At 44.6% G+C, this 20,855-nt stretch overlaps 3 protein-coding genes across 19 annotated transcripts in view; 2 read left to right on the top strand and 1 right to left on the bottom strand.

The window, feature by feature from the left end:
• Positions 1-7,340, top strand: part of LOC127911024 (uncharacterized) — a 39,881-nt gene extending 32,541 nt beyond the window's left edge. Inside the window, exon 2 of the mRNA XM_052476871.1 lies at positions 6,786-7,340. Within this exon, the coding sequence (XP_052332831.1) occupies positions 6,786-7,332 (547 nt within the window). The 3' untranslated portion in view covers positions 7,333-7,340. The remainder of the gene's footprint in view (positions 1-6,785) is intronic.
• The window catches only part of LOC127911022 (uncharacterized), a 197,263-nt gene that overhangs the window by 15,543 nt on the left and 160,865 nt on the right, over positions 1-20,855 (top strand). The gene's annotated exons all lie outside the window — the stretch shown is intronic.
• LOC118400351 (calcium/calmodulin-dependent protein kinase type II subunit gamma) overlaps positions 1-20,855 on the bottom strand; it is a 140,965-nt gene that overhangs the window by 118,995 nt on the left and 1,115 nt on the right. For all 17 annotated transcript variants that reach the window (XM_035797102.2, XM_035797198.2, XM_035797147.2 and 14 more), the window contains exon 2: positions 20,689-20,783. In XM_035797102.2, the coding sequence (XP_035652995.1) occupies positions 20,689-20,783 (95 nt within the window). The remainder of the gene's footprint in view (positions 1-20,688; positions 20,784-20,855) is intronic.

The raw sequence follows: 20,855 nt of genomic DNA, 5'->3' as shown, positions 1-20,855 counted from the left end.
AGGGGGTATACATATATATTGGAGTTAAATAAATATATAAATTATGCAACCTTTGAAGTTAATGTAATGCCATTGTTAAGTGAGAAAACCATTCTAGAAAAGGGCGGAACAGCTCCTCTGGATGTGAACATAAAAACATTTTTTGAATACACTGCCTCGTGATATGAAGAACCATTTCAAAGTAGAGAAGTGTAGGCAAGAGATAAATAAATATTCTGTCATTGTTGACAAAGATGGACTATGGAATCTGTCTGATATACAAAAAGCTTGGGGGGAAAAACAGAGAATGTCTAACTCGTTGACAAAAACACGATGGTCTTTAACTGTATTAGTTGAAATCAGAAAAGGGGAGGATAAATTAGTTATTGATAACCGTGATAGGACATTGCACAGAGAGTTAAAGAGAGTTTGAGGGTTCTTGGTGAAAGGCTATGGGGCATCCACAAGACATGGGTATGAAGACATGGGGCCATTTGAAGCATTATTAAAAAAAACGATACAATCTACATCCTTATGATGGGTTACAGTTATTCGCCTCTGTTTTGAACAACCATGAACATGGTGTACTTGAAGAAAATGTTTATAGAGCTGTGGGGGTGGTGAAGAGCAAGATGTGGCCGATGGATGGAGAGCCATACATGTTTCCCTTAAGGGCCTGACCAATGCAACCACCAATTGGGGAGAGAAAACCAAATCTGTTCAAAAACCAAAATAACAGTTTGTTGAATTTGAAGAAAGGTTTAGAGCAGAGGTGGTTAGACACAGTGGGTTACCCGGCATGGAAGATGAAGATACACTCAATTCCTCCAAAAATGGGGCAATCACCCATCAGTTGATGCAATCCATACAGGATTATTTATGAAAAACATTTGCTTCCACAACTACTGACTGGTAGAGAAAATCTATGGAGACATCATCGACAGGCTGTCACGACTGGACAGAGACATCAATCAAAACAATAAACCGGCTGTTATCAGAGTTGTGCAGGTTTCCCAGTGAAACCAACAACATTATCCGTTCAGCAGTTGAGAAACCTGGTGTATGTCATTATTGCAGGATTTCTGGTCACTGTGGCAAGGAGACTGTCGGAAAAGAAAATATGTCCTTATGAGGAATAAACAGGAGAAGGTCTGTCTAAGGTGGCGGAATTGGTGGCTGAAGGAAACAGCTAATATCAGCTAACAGCTAATATCTACACAGACTCAAGGTATGCTTTTGGTTTTACCCATGATTTTGGACAAACATGGTAAAACAGAGGATTCATGACATCACTGGGAGCTCCTGTGAAGAATGGCCCAGAGGTGATGGCTCTACTGAATGCTCTCCAGTTACCTAGACAAGTTCAATTTTGAAAATGAATGCACAAATCGCGTGGCGAGAGAGAGACTTTCAAAGATGCATCAAGAAGGGATAGCATGGCAGGATGCATTGCCTACGGTGTTATGTAGTATACGGGCAACACATAACAAAACCCCCAGGCTTGAGTCCATTTGAAGTCATCACAGGTCGACCCATGTCACTACCAGACACGTTAGGTTTGAGAAAAGCAGATGTTCACTTTATGAGTGACACAATGCTTAACTATTGCATACAACTTTCTAATGCAGTAGGGGAAGCAGACAGACAAGTAAAAGACTCCCGAGGGGGGACATGACGTAGTGTCAGGACAGTGGGTGATGGGAAGGAAGGCCAAAATGGGCAGGTCCTTATCAAGTTTTGCTCATAATGAGCTCAGCTGTGAAAGTCAAGGGAAAATCACGGTGGATAAATGTCATTCATTGCAAGGTTGTGTCCATTTTGATGACAAAGCGGAGCCTGGAGAATAAAGAACTGATTGATTAGCAATCGGGAGCCGATCTCAGGTGAAGAAGCATAGTAAGATAATCAGCTACCTTCAGAAGCTGAAGCAATTTCCCAAGGACTGTACCTGAAACGATACAAGATCACCGGTGAAGTGTTCATTAGAGAAGTCCTTATCAACCAGTGGAACGGAAGAAGAAATCCTCACTACCAGCAGACTGTCAGAACATCATTTCTAATAGTTATTATCTATGTGGGACTGACACCAGTGTGGAAGAGCTGGTCACTTTTAAAGGACTTGGTGAATAACAATGATTTATTTTGTGAGTTTCCTCCTAATACAGGGTGTGGTAGGAATCGTAAGGGACATCATTGCACCTGTTAACACTTATTTTCTATAACTTTCCTTGAAATCTATTTCTTATTGCAACAGCAAGTAGAATATGCCCTTTGTGTTTCATAGAAATGTAAGGTGGGGCCTCCCCGGGTGGCGTGGTGGCTAAGGGTGCTGTACTGCAGCGCCAGCTGTGCCATCAGAGACTCTGGGTTCGCTCCCAGGCTCTGTCATAACCGGCTGCGACCGGGAGGTCCGTGGGGCGACGCACAATTGGCCTAGCGTCATCCGGATTAGGGAGGGCTTGGCCGGTAGGGTTGTCCTTGTCCGGTAGGGATGTCCTTGTCTCATCGCGCACCAGTGACTCCTGTGGCGGGCCGGGCGCAGTGCGCGCTAACCAAGGTTGCCAGGTGCACGGTGCAGCTGGCTTCCAGGTTGGATGCGCGCTGTGTTAAGAAGCAGTGCGGCTTGGTTGGGTTGTGTATCGGAGGACACATGACTTTCAACCTTCGTCTCTCCCGAGCCCGTACGGGAGTTGTAGCGATGAGACAAGATAGTAGCTACTAAAACAATTGGATACCACGAAATTGGGGAGAAAAAGGGGTAAAATTCAACAAACAAAAAAACTCACACACAAAAAAAGAAATGCAAGGTGTTTCATGTAAATGATTTTATGCTTACTGCTAATGTATTTTATACTGTCTATTTCTTCATGATTTATATTTTTTAAATGGTCTAGGGGGGAGTGTAAGAATATTTTGAAGATAAATACACAACACAGAGGACTAGAGGTCATGAGGGAATTAACAAACAATGGAAATAGTGTTTTTCTGTAATAGGGAATTAATGATTCAGGGGTCAGAGACAATTTCAGTCCGGGACTCATAGCTACATGGCAAGTTCTCATTGGTCCAAATTGTCTATATGTTGAGCCTGAAATGGGATACTTGTTATCTGGCCATTGGCCCAATTCTATTGCCAGAAATTCTAATTGGTCACCCACAGGCTAGGGTTGGGGGGGATAAAACTACATCCTGTCTCTTTGTTCTGTGGAGAGAATCACTGAGAACAGGGGAGAATGAACATCTACCTCTCAGCATGACATCTATGATTTGTCCACTTTGAAGAAACCCATTTTTCTCCCCCTGATTTGCCTTGGGGTCTGTGTTATTGAAGATGAATATTAACTGCTAACATTGGAGTTTCTTACCAAGAAGATAGTAAATGTTCCTGAGTGGCCAAGTTACAGTTTTGACTTAAATCTGCTTGAGCTCCAACATCCTGACAGATCTTGAAGAATTGTGAAAATATAAAGTACTAATCATGCACAATCTAGGTGTGTAAAGTTCTTAGAGTCTTACCCAAGAAGATTCACCACTGTAATCGCAGCCAAAGGTGTATCTAGTATGTATGGACTCAGGGAGATGAAAGCTTATGCAATGACTATATTTTAGTTATTTAATATCTATCAATCTTTTCAACAAATGTTTTTTTTAAATCTTCCACTTTAATCCCACTTTGTAAAAACAAACAGTGAATACATCCAAAGGGTATCAATTCATTTGCAAGGCATTGTAGTGTTAGTGCCAGTAATTTGTTTAGTACTTTCTGAATTACTTTTCAGAAGAGTGCAGAAAAAGTTGACAATGATAACGATTGTTTATTGCACAGCTTCCTGAGAGTATATTTTTTCATATCTCTAGAAAATATCCTTAAGTATACTTTCAAAAAAGTATATTTAACTTAAATGTCCACAAAATATATTTAAAGTATACTTTCAAAAATGCATGTGCAAAAAATTTGCATATTCCCCAGCAACCTTTTCTGCAGTTGAAGTTATGATTTATAATATGATATTGTTCCTCATATTTAGCTTATTGAAATGTTTTGATGTACATTTTCAAACTGAATAATGTTGTACCTTTAATTACACATTACACATGTTATTGAAATGTTAATTTATTACCGTAATGTGAACAACTAAAGTGTGAAATCCCAATAGCTAGCCCCCGAATAGCAGCACTGTAGAAACTATTACACTCAACGGAACGACTTGATTAGTGTAGTGTCAACAACGCAGCCACTGCCAGCTAGCCTACAAAGTCAACAACGCAGCCACTGCCAGCTAGCCTACTTCAGCAGTACTGTGTCATTTTAATAATTTTAGTCAATAAGATTCTTGCTACGTAAGCTTAACTTTCTGAACATTCGAGACGTGTAGTCCACTTGTCATTCCAATCTCCTTGCATTAGCGTAGCCTCTTCTGTAGCCTGTCAACTATGTGTCTGTCTATCCCTGTTCTCTCCTCTCTGCACAGACCATACAAACGCTCCACACCGCATGGCCGCGGCCACCCTAATCTGGTGGTCCCAGCGCGCACGACCCACGTGGAGTTCCAGGTCTCCGGTAGCCTCTGGAACTGCCGATCTGCGGCCAACAAGGCAGAGTTCATCTCAGCCTATGCCTCCCTCCAGTCCCTCGACTTCTTGGCACTGACGGAAACATGGATCACCACAGATAACACTGCTACTCCTACTGCTCTCTCTTCGTCCGCCCACGTGTTCTCGCACACCCCGAGAGCTTCTGGTCAGCGGGGTGGTGGCACCGGGATCCTCATCTCTCCCAAGTGGTCATTCTCTCTTTCTCCCCTTACCCATCTGTCTATCGCCTCCTTTGAATTTCATGCCGTCACAGTTACCAGCCCTTTCAAGCTTAACATCCTTATCATTTATCGCCCTCCAGGTCCCCTCGGAGAGTTCATCAATGAGCTTGATGCCTTGATAAGCTCCTTTCCTGAGGACGGCTCACCTCTCACAGTTCTGGGCGACTTTAACCTCCCCACGTCTACCTTTGACTCATTCCTCTCTGCCTCCTTCTTTCCACTCCTCTCCTCTTTTGACCTCACCCTCTCACCTTCCCCCTACTCACAAGGCAGGCAATACGCTCGACCTCATCTTTACTAGATGCTGTTCTTCCACTAACCTCATTGCAACTCCCCTCCAAGTCTCCGACCACTACCTTGTATCCTTTTCCCTCTCGCTCTCATCCAACACTTCCCACACTGCCCCTACTCGGATGGTATCGCGCCGTCCCAACCTTCGCTCTCTCTCCCCCGCTACTCTCTCCTCTTCCATCCTATCATCTCTTCCCTCTGCTCAAACCTAACCTCTCCTGATTCTGCCTCCTCAACCCTCCTCTCCTCCCTTTCTGCATCCTTTGACTCTCTATGTCCCCTATCTTCCAGGCCGGCTCGGTCCTCCCCTCCCGCTCCGTGGCTCGACGACTCATTGCGAGCTCACAGAACAGGGCTCCGGGCAGCCGAGCGGAAATGGAGGAAAACTCGCCTCCCTGCGGACCTGGCATCCTTTCGCTCCCTCCTCTCTACATTTTCCTCCTCTGTCTCTGCTGCTAAAGCCACTTTCTACCACTCTAAATTCCAAGCATCTGCCTCTAACCCTAGGAAGCTCTTTGCCACCTTCTCCTCCCTCCTGAATCCTCCTCCCCCCCTCCTCCCTCTCTGCAGATGACTTCGTCAACCATTTTGAAAAGGTCGACGACATCCGATCCTCATTTGCTAAGTCAAACGACACCGCTGGTTCTGCTCACACTGCCCTACCCTGTGCTCTGACCTCTTTCTCCCCTCTCTCTCCAGATGAAATCTCGCGTCTTGTGACGGCCGGCCGCCCAACAACCTGCCCGCTCGACCCTATCCCCTCCTCTCTTCTCCAGACCATTTCCGGAGACCTTCTCCCTTACCTCACCACGCTCATCAACTCATCCCTGACCGCTGGCTACGTCCCTTCCGTCTTCAAGAGAGCGAGAGTTGCACCCCTTCTGAAAAAACCTACACTCGATCCCTCCGATGTCAACAACTACAGACCAGTATCCCTTCTTTCTTTTCTCTCCAAAACTCTTGAACGTGCCGTCCTTGGCCAGGTCTCCCGCTATCTCTCTCAGAATGACCTTCTTGATCCAAATCAGTCAGGTTTCAAGACTAGTCATTCAACTGAGACTGCTCTTCTCTGTATCACGGAGGCGCTCCGCACTGCTAAAGCTAACTCTCTCTCCTCTGCTCTCATCCTTCTAGACCTATCGGCTGCCTTCGATACTGTGAACCATCAGATCCTCCTCTCCACCCTCTCCGAGTTGGGCATCTCCGGCGCGGCCCACGCTGGATTGCGTCCTACCTGACAGGTCGCTCCTACCAGGTGGCGTGGCGAGAATCTGTCTCCTCACCACGCGCTCTCACCACTGGTGTCCCCCAGGGCTCTGTTCTAGGCCCTCTCCTATTCTCGCTATACACCAAGTCACTTGGCTCTGTCATAACCTCACATGGTCTCTCCTATCATTGCTATGCAGACGACACACAATTAATCTTCTCCTTTCCCCCTTCTGATGACCAGGTGGCGAATCGCATCTCTGCATGTCTGGCAGACATATCAGTGTGGATGACGGATCACCACCTCAAGCTGAACCTCGGCAAGACGGAGCTGCTCTTCCTTCCGGGGAAGGACTGCCCGTTCCATGATCTCGCCATCACGGTTGACAACTCCATTGTGTCCTCCTCCCAGAGCGCTAAGAACCTTGGCGTGATCCTGGACAACATCCTGTCGTTCTCAACTAACATAAAGGCGGTGGCCCGTTCTTGTAGGTTCATGCTCTACAACATCCGCAGAGTACGACCCTGCCTCACACAGGAAGCGGCGCAGGTCCTAATCCAGGCACTTGTCATCTCCCGTCTGGATTACTGCAACTCGCTGTTGGCTGGGCTCCCTGCCTGTGCCATTAAACCCCTACAACTCATCCAGAACGCCGCAGCCCGTCTGGTGTTCAACCTTCCCAAGCTCTCTCACGTCACCCCGCTCCTCCGCTCTCTCCACTGGCTTCCAGTTGAAGCTCGCATCCGCTACAAGACCATGGTGCTTGCCTACGGAGCTGTGAGGGGAACGGCACCTCAGTACCTCCAGGCTCTGATCAGGCCCTACACCCAAACAAGGGCACTGCGTTCATCCACCTCTGGCCTGCTCGCCTCCCTACCACTGAGGAAGTACAGTTCCCGCTCAGCCCAGTCAAAACTGTTCGCTGCTCTGGCTCCCCAATGGTGGAACAAACTCCCTCACGACGCCAGGACAGCGGAGTCAATCACCACCTTCCGGAGACACCTGAAACCCCACCTCTTTAAGGAATACCTAGGATAGGATAAAGTAATCCTTCTCACCCCCCTTAAAAGATTTAGATGCACTATTGTAAAGTGGCTGTTCCACTGGATGTCATAAGGTGAATGCACCAATTTGTAAGTCGCTCTGGATAAGAGTGTCTGCTAAATGACTTAAATGTAAATGTAAATGTAGTGCACAATTCTGAAAAGTGTTGCTTCAAAATTGCTGTTCTAGTCACAACTGCTTTGTAAATGGCATGTTAACATTGGCTGAGATAATGCCTTGGTCAATCAAGGTGACCTTTACATGGCTAATTACAATAGCTAATGTGATTAATGAGTAGAAGTATGTTTGTGAAGATATGCTTGAATCACTCTAAATATTTTTTGGGGAAAGAAAATACAGGAATTGTAATTCTAATTTATGAGAAATATACTTAAAATGTACTTAAGATCTATTTGTTTTGCTCTTTAGCTAATACACTAAGATCATACTTATGTACAAAAAAGTGTACCTACTTCGATCATTTTTTTATGTATTTAATATACCATACTAATCAAATACAAATAAAATTGATATTAAATGCATTAAATGTATTTTAAAATGTTCAACTGTAGATCAAATGTAGATTTAAATATAATATTTTTTTCTACTTGGGCATCCACAGTGCACGAGTGGTCACAATGCTTTGATGAGCATGAAAACGATGCCATGGCCATCTCAGTCACCAGATCTCAACCCAATAGAACACTTATGGAAGATTCTGAAACAGCACCTGAGACCACGTTTTCCACTCCCATCAACAACAAAAACTAATTATGGAATTTCTCGCATCCCTCCAATAGTTACTCTAGAGTTCCAGACACTTGCAAAGTCTACACCAAGGTGCATTGAAGCTGTTCTGGCTCGTGGTGGCCCAACGCCCTATTAAGACACTTTACATTGGTGTTTCCTTTATTTTGGCAGTTACCTGTATATGACATGTACTGAATATTATGAATATGGATATGTACAGGTGTGTATGTGTTGGTGCCTTTGTTGGCGTTCGTGTGTATTGTATGTGTGAGTGTGTGCATGGTTGGCAAACATTGCTACCAGAGAGAGCGACAGCTGAAGCTAGTATGGAGGATTACACTGTCAAGCATGCACTCCTCACCTCCTCTCCCTTTCAACCTCCCTTCAGAAACAGCTATGCTACGTTCACTAGCTGGTTTGATGTACGCAGCACCGCTTACGCCACGGGCAACCAAGTGAGACACAACCTTGTCAACAGGGTGTGCACAATTAGTGGGGCGGAATGAGGCCACTAGCACAGATAGGTAAGTACACAAACAAACATCACAAACAGCCTACACAGCACAGAGTAAATAGGCTGCTGTTATGGGTTAGAAGAATGGTATTGCACAGCCTCGTCCAGCCAGTTAGGAGAGTCCAGTTTGAGGTCAAGGGTGAACTGGGAGAGGTGCACTAGGGCCAGTGGGGTGGTTACTAAATTAAACCCTCTTCCTACTGATTAAATAGAGGGTTGTGACGTATCACACAACAGAGATGCAGCATAGTTTGACAATATCCAATATTTTGTTCCCAGTAACAGTGTACTGTAGCAACCCCTCTAGGGTTAACATGCCAAACGTGATTATGGTGTAGTGTCAAGACACATATGTACGATACAGGTTTTTGCCAATATACCATGATTAATTATCATTGAGATAATGGTCATGATCAACCTAATCACCATTCATTATCCCTGAGTGACCCTACTCTGCCTGTTTGATGTGTTGTATGATGTCAGGCTGGATGGTGATTGACAGCTCGCTGGAGGAGCCTTTTTAGTCTTGACAATAGATCATCTCCAACTACACTTGCACACCTACAACATTAGAAGCCAATGTGAGGACAAACCCCATTAGGTATGCTCAGTGAGCAGAGAGGCTAGCATCACTAGCGCTAGCAGACAGACAGAGCTAAGAGCAAAACTGTGGTCAACCTGTTCCTGACAGCCAACAACTTCTTATTCACCGCCATCTAATCAACCTCTTTTAAATGAAGGGTTTGGTTTTATGTTTGACTTTTGTCTGAGGTGAACTAAGCTGCGTTTGCTAACCGTCTGTCACTGAAGAGGGGACCTTGCTGTGGATGTTATACTTTAACTGAGTTTGTGACCGCACAGTTGATTCTCTGGCTGCCATAAACAGAGCAGAGAGACAGGAGGCAGCCTTGGGGAAGGACAGGGTCATTTCATAACTGGGCCACGGGCAAGGCTCTGTGTGCCTGTGCATGTGTGGTACCTAGGGTCACTTGCCAAGACATTAAAGTGCCTACATTTACCTTGAGCACACATGAGGGGCAGGCTGGCCGCTCAGACGTCCTCTTAAGAAATACTGCAGCTGTCAGTGAGAGAGACAGGAGTACAAGTAGAGAATTACAACTAAAGGTGCATCAACATTTACTCAGAGGAGCTCCAGAGAAGGGTGTGTGTGTGTGTTATACAGTCACACGAGGATATAAACAGACATGTAAAGGAGAATATAAACAAACATTTAGAGAAGCAATGTAAACAGTCCTTCACTCAACTATTTAGTGGCTCTTGTCAGTGGCACAGACAGACAGAAAAAAAAGAAGGAAAAAAAACAGCAGATTGTCCAGCAGCAGCACACAATGCCAGCCAGCGTAATCCTGTCCATTGGGAGTAGATCTGGGCGATATATCAAATTCATTTCGATGTATGTTTTTGCGCGATATTCTGCTTGTTCTCATGTTGTATTTTTCGTCCCGTCTCCTTCGCTCCTCTGTGCACCCTTCCATTTACACCAGAGATCTGTATATAATGACAAGATGCACGTACTCCACCCTAACAATGGGAGTCGCCCCAAAGGGGGAATGCAGGCGACATGTTTAGGTTCAAAATAAGCCCATAGAAACTCCTTGGCCTTATTTTGGACAGATATTAGCGCTTCGCCTCTTACTCAATGGTTTACACACACACCGTGCCCCTCCCCCTGCCTCTCATACCAACAAAGTTGAGAGATCACATCTTCCTCTCTGGCAAGCGGTTTCAGAAATAAGGTAGGCCACTTGATTTCAACATCTGAACAAAGTGAACAGGCTAGCATGCTGTTTAAACAGTTGCAGATGAACAGAAGGGTGTGTTCATAACAATTCCACTGTTCAACCCTGTCAGCTAGCAAATACATCCAAGTTGTCTAAACTTGAAATGTAAAGATTAACTGGCTAATCACTAGCACATGGGCTTGAGAGATTGTTGATGAGGCCGGTGTTCATTTTCTATAATGCCTGCTACAAGAAGTTAGTCATTATTAGTGAATGTGCCTTATGCATGGTTCTAGATACATTTGTAACAAAAAGGGCATTTTCATAGACAGACTTGAATGCCAGATCAGTGATTATTGCAAAAAAAAAAGCAGGTTTAACTATTTTGATGAAATAATTACATTATTTGTGGGTCTTGTGGTTTTGGAAGGCTTATATTTATCCTACCTTCACACAAGCCCTGAAGTCATTAGATTATTGCTGACTGTTTAAATGCTGTGTATTTGACCTTTCATTTTACAACTGTGCTAATTTAGAGTAGAAGTAGTGTTAGCCCAGGTCACAGCAGACAGCCAGATGGCCATATGAACTGAGCCATCCAAACAGCACAGCAACCACTTAAACCGCATTATTTAACCGTTTGGTAAGTAGGGCCCAGAATGAAAATAAATCACACCAAAATTCTCCACGGCCTATACTACAGTACTTACTATCAATGGTAACTATTTTTTTTTAACCTTTATTTCACTTGGCAAATCAGTTAAGAACAAATTCTTATTTACAGTGACAGCCTACACCAGCCAAAACACACTGGGTCAATTGTGCACCGCCCTATGTGACTCCCAATCACGACCAGTTGTGATACAGCCTGGATTCAAACCAGGGTGTCTGTAGTGACGCCTCAAGCACCGAGATGCAGTGCCTTAGACCGCTGTGCCGCTCGGGAGCTATACTATATGCTCAAATATTTGTATTGTTTTATTTTATACTAATACAATTGTTTAACGAGTAATAAAATGAAATCTAAAAAGGGGTAAAAATGATTGGCACCTCTGTTTTCAATACTCCAGCACCCTCCCACTAAGAGGATAACAACACTGAGCATTTTTCTAAAATGTTTTATGAGGTTGGAGAACACATTGGGAGGGATCTTAGACCATGCTTCCATACAGAATCCTTCACAGGCCCTTGATATCCTTTGTCTGTTCTTATGGACAGCCCTCTTCAATTCAAACCACAGGTTTTCAATGGGGTTCAAGTCCCGAGACTGAGATGGCCATTGTAAAATGTTGATTTTTTTGGTCAATTATCAATTTATTTGTGGATTTTGATTAATGATTGAGGTTATTGTCTTGCTGGACAATAACCTGTGTGTCAGCCTCCTGGCAGAGGAAACCAGATTTTTGGCTAAAATGTCCTGGAAGCAAAATAGCCCCATAACATCAAAAGATCCACCCACCACCATATTTTACCGTAGGTATGAGGTACTTTTCAGCATATGCATCTGTTTTTCCACAACAAACACGCCACTGGTGTGCGTGGCCAAAGAGCTCTATTTTAATGTCATTTGACCGTAGCACCAGTTCCAATCCAAGTGTCAATGCAGTTTATCAAACTCCAGGCAGTGCTATGGTCAGATGACATGAAAATAGAGCACTTTGGCCACCCTCCCAACATGTTCGCCAATCTCATAAAACATTTTAGAAAAAGGCTCAGTGTTGTTACCCGCGCAATGCTAGAGTATTGAAAACAGGGGTGCCAATAATTTTGACCCCTGTCGTTTTTTTATTGTTTTAAAATGACTTGTTAGACAAAATCTCTCTCTGGGCAATTGTATTAGTATAAAATAACTTCCCCCCCCCAAAAAAAATTGCATACAATATAGATCAGTATTTGTTTTATTTATTTTTATTTTTTGCTCATCGTTATCAAGGGGGCCAATAATTATGGACGTGATTGTATATATTTAGTGATTTCTGTATAGTGTCTGGTGTGATAGATCAAATAAAGGCCAGACTAGGTCTAGGAGACAGAAGCAGTGGTAGTAGAGCTGCTCATTGCCAGGCGACAGGTTGATTGAGGGTGTCACAGCAGGTCTCTGTGATCAGGCTGGGATTATCTTGTTCAATGCCTCAGAGGCTCGGAGAGCCACAACCATTGCCTGGTCTGGCAGGCTCATTATATAACACAGGTACCTACTACTGCATTACAGACACTTGACATAGAAACCACTACCATCCACAGAGAGAGGCAGGGGGAGGGAGAGTGAAATAGAGAGAGGGAGGGATAAAGATAAAGACAGTGGAAGAGAGAAAGTCAGCTTGGTTAATGCATTACTGTCACCCTGATCCGAGCGTGTGCATGTACGTGCGCACACACACACACACACATACACCTCCACACCCAGAGCAACGATTCAGCACGCTTTTCAGGAAGGGACTTGATTCCTCAGGGTAGTCTGACACAGAGCTGGCAGAGTCACACTCACATCACTAACAACCACGTTACAATACTGCAGTACTTTAAACTGCCACATATACACACACACACACACAAACGTGCACACACGCACACACACACACATTTAGCTTCAAAGTAAAGGCAATGGAGTGGGTGGGCAGAATAAGACAGAGAGCTGTGTACAGTACCTGTTGACAGATTGATAACTTCCATTATTTCCTCCCTGTCTTTGTTCTCCATATGTCTCTGTGGGGTGGATGTGCTCCAATAGAATCCCATTTTTGTCTGATAAGACAATGTGTCTTTGATTCCAACGTCTTAGTCTTAGAGGAAGCAAAAAGAAAGTAGCAAACACAAATCCAGCCATTCTTCATACTGACGCCGGGGATAAGGACACAAAGTTCTGCAGTGTGTGGTGCTTATTAATTCTGCCTTAATCCAGGGTGACATCATACAACACATCCAGGGTGACATCGTACAACACATCCAGGGTGACATCGTACAACACATCCAGGGTGACATCGTACAACACATCCAGAGTGACATCATACAACACATCCAGAGTGACATCATACAACACATCCAGAGTGACATCGTACAACACATCCAGAGTGACATCGTACAACACATCCAGAGTGACATCGTACAACACATCCAGGGTGACATCGTACAACACATCCAGAGTGACATCGTACAACACATCCAGGGTGACATCGTACAACACATCCAGGGTGACATCGTACAACACATCCAGAGTGACATCGTACAACACATCCAGGGTGACATCGTACAACACATCCAGGGTGACATCGTACAACATATCCAGAGTGACATCGTACAACACATCCAGGGTGACATCGTACAACTCATCCAGGGTGACATCATACAACACATCCAGGGTGACATCGTACAACACATCCAGAGTGACATCGTACAACACATCCAGAGTGACATCATACAACACATCCAGAGTGACATCGTACAACACATCCAGAGTGACATCGTACAACACATCCAGAGTGACATCGTACAACACATCCAGGGTGACATCGTACAACACATCCAGGGTGACATCGTACAACACATCCAGGGTGACATCGTACAACACATCCAGGGTGACATCGTACAACTCATCCAGGGTGACATCGTACAACTCATCCAGGGTGACATCGTACAACACATCCAGAGTGACATCGTACAACACATCCAGAGTGACATCGTACAACTCATCCAGAGTGACATCGTACAACTCATCCAGAGTGACATCGTACAACTCATCCAGAGTGACATCGTACAACTCATCCAGGGTGACATCATACAACACATCCAGAGTGACATCGTACAACACATCCAGAGTGACATCGTACAACACATCCAGGGTGACATCATACAACACATCCAGAGTGACATCGTACAACACATCCAGGGTGACATTGTACAACACATCCAGGGTGATATCGTACAACACATCCAGGGTGAATTGGACTGAACAGTGGTAGTACGTCCCCCATCTATGAGTAGTCATTACCCAACACTCCTCGGATTGCAAACACACACACACGGAAAGAAGCACAATACAAACCTGAGGTTTAGGATACACAAATCAGACTACAGTTTGACTCAAATATAGAAGAAAAAAAACTCTGATCTTATATGACAATTCTAACAGAAGTAATCAATCAGACCCAGTCTAATGCAATACAGTATAATGTAATGTAGTATAACTGTAATTTAATGTCCCTAGTGCTGAAATATATATATTTTTTAATTATTATTACAAAACAACTAATTGACGTTGGTTCAATTACTTGAATTCCATTTATGATTATGTTTTTTTTGTGAGCTCAATGTGCTGTTTCTCTATCAAGCTCACGAGAGACATCAAATCAAGAACAATCTGTGGGATGCTGTAGGGAGTTGTAGTTTTCAATAATTAAATATTAAATATTGCCTAGTTCAGCGCAGAAAACATGGTAATTAACTACAATGACCGGAATCCATTGTGCTTGTTCTTCCCGGCTCCGCACACAGACCACATGAGAGAGGAATGTACACAACACAGAGACGAGAGGCATAGAGACAGTTCATGAGGTAGGTCTACCCGATTGATAGTTGTAGCAGTCTTGAAAGTATGCCTTAAGAACTACTAAAATAGTGATTTAGTCAGACAGCTCTGCAGCATGTGCAGTTACTATCTAGTTAACCATCTACTAGCCTAATTAAATATTATGACTCGTTGGGGAGAACAGAGATACCGTTAGATGGTTGTCTGGTCTGGCTGCTATTGCCTGAGCAGAGAAGAGATGATGACTTTGAATAAATTAAATAACAAGAAATAGAAAATAAAATCACAAGAAAATATATACAGTACCAGTCAAAAGTTTGGACACACCTACTCATACCTTGGAGTGGCTTCTGTCTAGCCACTCTACCATAAAGGCCTTATTGGTGGATTGCTGCAGAGATGGTTGCCCTTCTGGAGCTCTGAACTCTGGAGCTCTGTCAGAGTGACCATTGGGTTCTTGGTCACCTCCCTGACTATGGCCCTTCTCCCCCGATTGCTCAGTTTGGTCAGGTGATCAGCTCTAGGAAGAGTTATTGGGGACCTTCAATGCTGTAGAAATGTTTTGTTTTTTTTACCCTTGCCCAGATCTGTGCCTTGACACAATCCTGTCTCGGAGCTCTATCGACAATTCCTTTGAACTCATGGCGTGGTTCTTGCTCTGACATGCACTGTCAAATGTGGGATCTTATATACACAGGTGTGTGTCTTTCCAAATCATGTCCAATTAATTGAATTGAACACGTGGATTCCAATCAAGTTGTACAAACATCTCCAGAATGATGAATACTTACAGTACCAGTCAAAAGTTTGGGCACACCTACTCATTCAAGGGTTTTTCTTTATTTTTACTATTTTCTGCATTGTAGAATAATAGTGAAGACATCAAAACTATGAAATAACACATATGGAATAATGTAGTAACCAAAACAGTGTTAAATCTAAATATATTTGATATATATTCAAAGTAGCCAACCTATACCTTGATGACAGCTTTGCAAACTCTTGGCATTCTCTCAACCAACTTCACCTGGAAAGCTTTTCCAACAGTCTTGAAGGAGTTCCCACATATTTTGAGCACTTGTTGGCTGCTTTTCCTTCACTCTGCGGTCCAACTCATCCCAATCCATCTCAATTGGGTTGAGGTCAGGTGATTGTGGAGGCCAGGTCATCTGATGCAGCACTCTATCACTCTCCTTCTTGGTCAAATAGCCCATACACAGCCTGGAGGTGTGTGGCTTATTATCCTGTTGGAAATCAAATAGTCCCACTAAGCGCAAACCAGATGGGATCACCACGTATTACTGTAGAATGTTGTGGTAGCCATGCTGGTTAAATGTGCCTTGAAATCACTGACAGTGTCACTAGCAAAGCATACCCACACCATCACACCTCCTCCTCCATGCTTCACGGTGGGAACAACAAATGTGGAGATCATCTGTTCACCTACTCTGCGTCTCACATAGACATGATTTCCACCGGTCTAATGTCCATTGCTCGTGTTTCTTGGCCCAAGAAAATCTCTTCTTATTATTGGTGTCCTTCAGTAGTGATTTCTTCGCAGCAATTCAACCAGGAAGGCCTGATTCACGCAGTCTCCTCTGAACAGTTGATGGTGAGATGTGCCTGTTACTTGAACTCTGTGAAGCATTTATTTGGGATGCAATCTGAGGTGCAGTTAACTCTAATGAACTTCTCCTCTGCAGCAGAGGTAACTCTGGATCTTCCTTTCCTGTGGCAGTCCTCATGGGAGCCAGTTTCATTATAGCGCTTGAAGGTTTTTCCAACTGCACTTGAAGAAACTTTAAAAGTTATTATTAATATTAATATTTGGCTTTGGCATTTAAATAAAACAGCTCTGAAATAATGTATACGTCATATTTAATAATGCATTTAATGTTTACAAAAAATGTAAACCGAACCGAAACGTTCAGTGTGAGGTCACTGTGAATCAGGAAAGTACTGGCTGTGCAAAATAGCTTCCAAGCTATCTTTATATAAACAATCAGTATTTCTTTTTCCAATTTTGAGGACAACTTCATTATTTGAATAGCATTATCTGTCATCACACAAAGATATAGTAGGCTATAAAAACACATGCACCCACACACATTCTGACACACACACGCACCCTCGCTCTCTCTCAAACACACAGACACATACACACACTTGGCTTGGTGTCATAAAAAATGCACAATTCGTTCCATTAAAGATTCACCATGGCAGTACTGCTACGTTTACCAGGACTCTAACGAGCAGCACAGAGGAAGCCTTCCAAGGAGATGGAGGGAGAGAGAGATGATTGGGATTAGGGAAAGTGGGAGAAGAAGAGAGATGGAGAAAGAGAGAGAGAGATGGAAAGAGGTAGAGAAAGGCTCTCTCCATTTTTCCATTTCTATCCAGCAGAGCCTTGTGCTAGTGTCAATTATTCAGCAGCACAGTTCCATCAGCCTCTCGACACCATCCGGGGCCTCACTGCCTTTCCTCTCCTCTCAGGCTGCTCACTCAGGCTATAGGGCTCAGGATCAGGCTCAGCGTACATTCCATCCCATCCAGCCAGGCAGGAACATAGAGCATCCTCCCCTTCCCCCCTTATTACTCAGCCAGCCCCTCACGTCCCCAGCAGCAAACCCTAACCCTGCATTAAAAACTCTGTGAGTGACAGGGTACATTTGAAAAAGACCATCCATGCAGAGGCATAATGACACATGCACACAGGCAGGCAAACACACAAAGACACACACACGGTGGAGAAAGAAAAGGGTAACCCCTGCAGTACTGGACAGAGCCCCCCAGAAGAAGTTGTCCAGAGTGACCTGGTGAGTAATATGAGAGGGGGGGGGCATTGCTTGCTGTGTGGGGTTTTAGGCTGGATTTCTGTACAGCACTTTGTGACATTGGTTGATGTAAGAAGGGCTTTATAAATACATTTGATTGATTGATACTGACTGTCAAGAGCCATAATATAACAGAACACATCCAATATACAACCAGGCCTGCTGGCATGGGCAACTCAGCTAGCCCTGATGCCCTGGGTTAAGACACGCACACAGTCCAAAGGCATAGTTACCGACCGACAGTCAACTGGCTTGACCTCTATGACACACATGCAGCCACACACACTGGGATTTAATCCGACTCACATCATGCACTCAACTCATCTGCACAAATGCTGCAAAGCTCCCCACTCGCACCAAAAAAAAATACAAAATATTTTTCTAAACACACATCACACAGAGAATACAGAATGAACACACACACCAAGCACTGTCTGCTAATAGCTTGTTTGGACCGGGCTTGTTTGTCTTCACCAGATCTCCTCCTGTTGAAGAGATTGGCTTGCTCGCGCTCTCCCATGCCGTCCCTAGAAGGGGTGCATCACGCCGTGCCAGACTTTATTCACTATACCACGACCTGAGTGGGTTGAGTCACTGACGTGATCTTCCTGTCCGGTTTTGCTCCCCCTCAGGCTCGTGCGGTGGGGGAGATCTTCATGGGCTATACTCAGCCTTGTCTCAGAGTAGAAAGTTAGTGGTCTGTTGATATCCCTTTGGTGGTGTGGGGGCAGTGCTTGGGCAAAGTGGGTGGTGTTATATCCTGCCAGGTTGGCCCAGTCTGTGTGTAACTTTGGACAGTGCCACAGTTTCTCCCAGCCCCCCGTGTCTCAGTCTTCAGTATCTATGCTGCAATAGTCTATGTGCCGGGGGGTGGTATGGTTCATCTCCCATGCCGTCCCTAGGAGGGGTGCAATCGCATCGTGCCAGGCTTTATTCGATATACTCGCTCTCTCTTGCTCTGCTGTGTGTACATCTCGCTAGCTTTCACTCAAATGGCGTGGGGCTGAAGCTTATTGGCTATAACACGAATTGCTAAGAGGCTGGCCAACGTGGGGGAGAATGGAGGGGAAATGGTGCAGCACAGCTTCCAGAAAAACAGTTGCTTGTTGCTGTTTGAGGTAAAACAGCAATTCTGCTCATAAATGATGCATGTGTGAACACCACATTGACACATCCAGCCCAGGGCGGGAGGTTTACAAAATACTTAGTAGTCGCCAAAGTTCCAGAGCATGCCTTTAACTTCATACATAAATACAGCCTCATGATGGCAGATGATTGCAGCTTTGGTTTGTGTAAAACACATTGGCATGCTCAGGGCCTTCGGCTCTGATTAAAGGCAGTGGGCATGAGGAGCAGTAAGGAGATGAGGAGGGGGGTAAAGGGGCTCTGGCTCAGCTTGGCTCTCCTCTACTCAGCTCAATAGGACTGGAGCATTCCTCTCCTTCTGTGCCAGCCAACATCATGAACAGTTTCAAGAAAACAGTTGCCAGGTTACTTGACGGGATCTCTGCCAGCCGCAGCTAAAACACAGCAGATCTAATTACCTGTTGTTGTTTTTTAAGGATTTTTTAAAAGAAATTCTTTGTTTTACTGGCCCCTCCGTTGAGACCATGGCAGAGTGGGGCAGAGGGGGGAGGTTGTAATTCAGCTGGCATCCCCAGAGGACGGAACAACCTCACACCGAGGGCTGGCCTTTGTAATTCTCCTAATAATCAAACAACCTCCACTGCCCCTCCATGGCCATCGCTAAAGCCTTCTCAAGACGGCAGAGAGGCCATATCTGCAACAGTGTTCTCACGGGAAAGAGGTACTTAATTAACAAGTCAATACCCGGTCAGCACAGCTAAGACTGTGCTTCCGGAAGATTTCTTCTTGGAGTAATTGGCAGCCGGGACTGACGCAAGAAATGGCTGCGACAACAATGCCTTCCAAAAATTGGTGACGCAAACATTGAATTGCAGTGTAATTACGGTGTGACAAGCATGGCGTTAGCTGTTTGACCTTAATCATGGAAATGTATGCCCTAATGCACACGGTGACAGAGAGAGAGAAAGTGCTGAGGCCTAGAAAAGTCTAATTAATATCCATCTCCATCACAATGTCAAGCGCAAACAGGAGATGGGCCAACTCGATACCTGAACAAATAGGTATCAGCCACGTCCACTTTCCCAAAATAGATCCGGAGCCTTTTTGTCTCTGGCGCCGCAGCAGTGGCAGATTGGCCATGTCTCACGTATCCCCGTGCAGCCCTCCTGGCCAAGGCTTGATTAGAGCAGATGATATCCACACTGAAGCGTGACAGTCTCCTCCGGCCAAGAGGACATGCTTTTCAGTCTGGACGCCACGTCTCTGATCAGGGGATCTCACAAGGTGAGGGGGGAAGATAGCGTGAGAGGAGAAAATGTAAAACACTGGTGTAGCCCTATCAGCAAATAGAGGTATTGTGACCACAGCTATGACGAAACAACACGAAGGCGCTCCAGATCCTTCTAAATGGGCCTCCGGCAAATCTGTATTCACCAACACACTCGGTTGCTGAGGGCAGGAATAGAGAGTAAACAAATGCAACACACACAGACAGTGGCTGAGCTATGGCTCTGGGGTAGGCAGGCACAGTAACAATATGTCCTGCTGGACTGGAACATCATGAGGTGAATGCTACTGTTTATCCCATTGAACAAGGAGCTCTGTGAAGTCATAGTTCCTCAAATATGTCGCACTTACCTACACCATGCAATTTGGCACACACCTTTTGACAAGTTGATGAAACGGCTATGTAACACTAACATACAATGCAATTGTATTATGCTGTTTGAACTAGATATTACATGGATCGAGCACTTTCATGTGCACATGGGTAATTGAATAAACCAACAATGAAAAGACTACCTTCTCCGGTGTCGATCTCCTACTGAATTTTGATTGGTCGAAACAATGTCAAAGCACACGGCATAGTAAGTGGTGTAATGTTCCCCTCTGTCTTACCTCTTGCTGATAGTTTTTTTGTGTTGATAATTTTAGCAGCAAATTCCTGGCCATTGGACTTTTTAACGCATCGCCGGACAACGGAGAAGGCACCCCTGCAACGAGACAAATTAACAAAACAGCAACATGAGATCATGTGACAACTCTTATATTTTAGATTAGAATCC

The sequence above is a fragment of the Oncorhynchus keta genome, chromosome 2 (genome assembly GCF_023373465.1).
Source record: "Oncorhynchus keta strain PuntledgeMale-10-30-2019 chromosome 2, Oket_V2, whole genome shotgun sequence".
Lineage (NCBI taxonomy): Eukaryota > Metazoa > Chordata > Actinopteri > Salmoniformes > Salmonidae > Oncorhynchus > Oncorhynchus keta.
The sequence above is the reverse complement of the archived record's forward strand: the minus strand, read 5'-3'. Positions and strand labels throughout refer to the sequence as shown.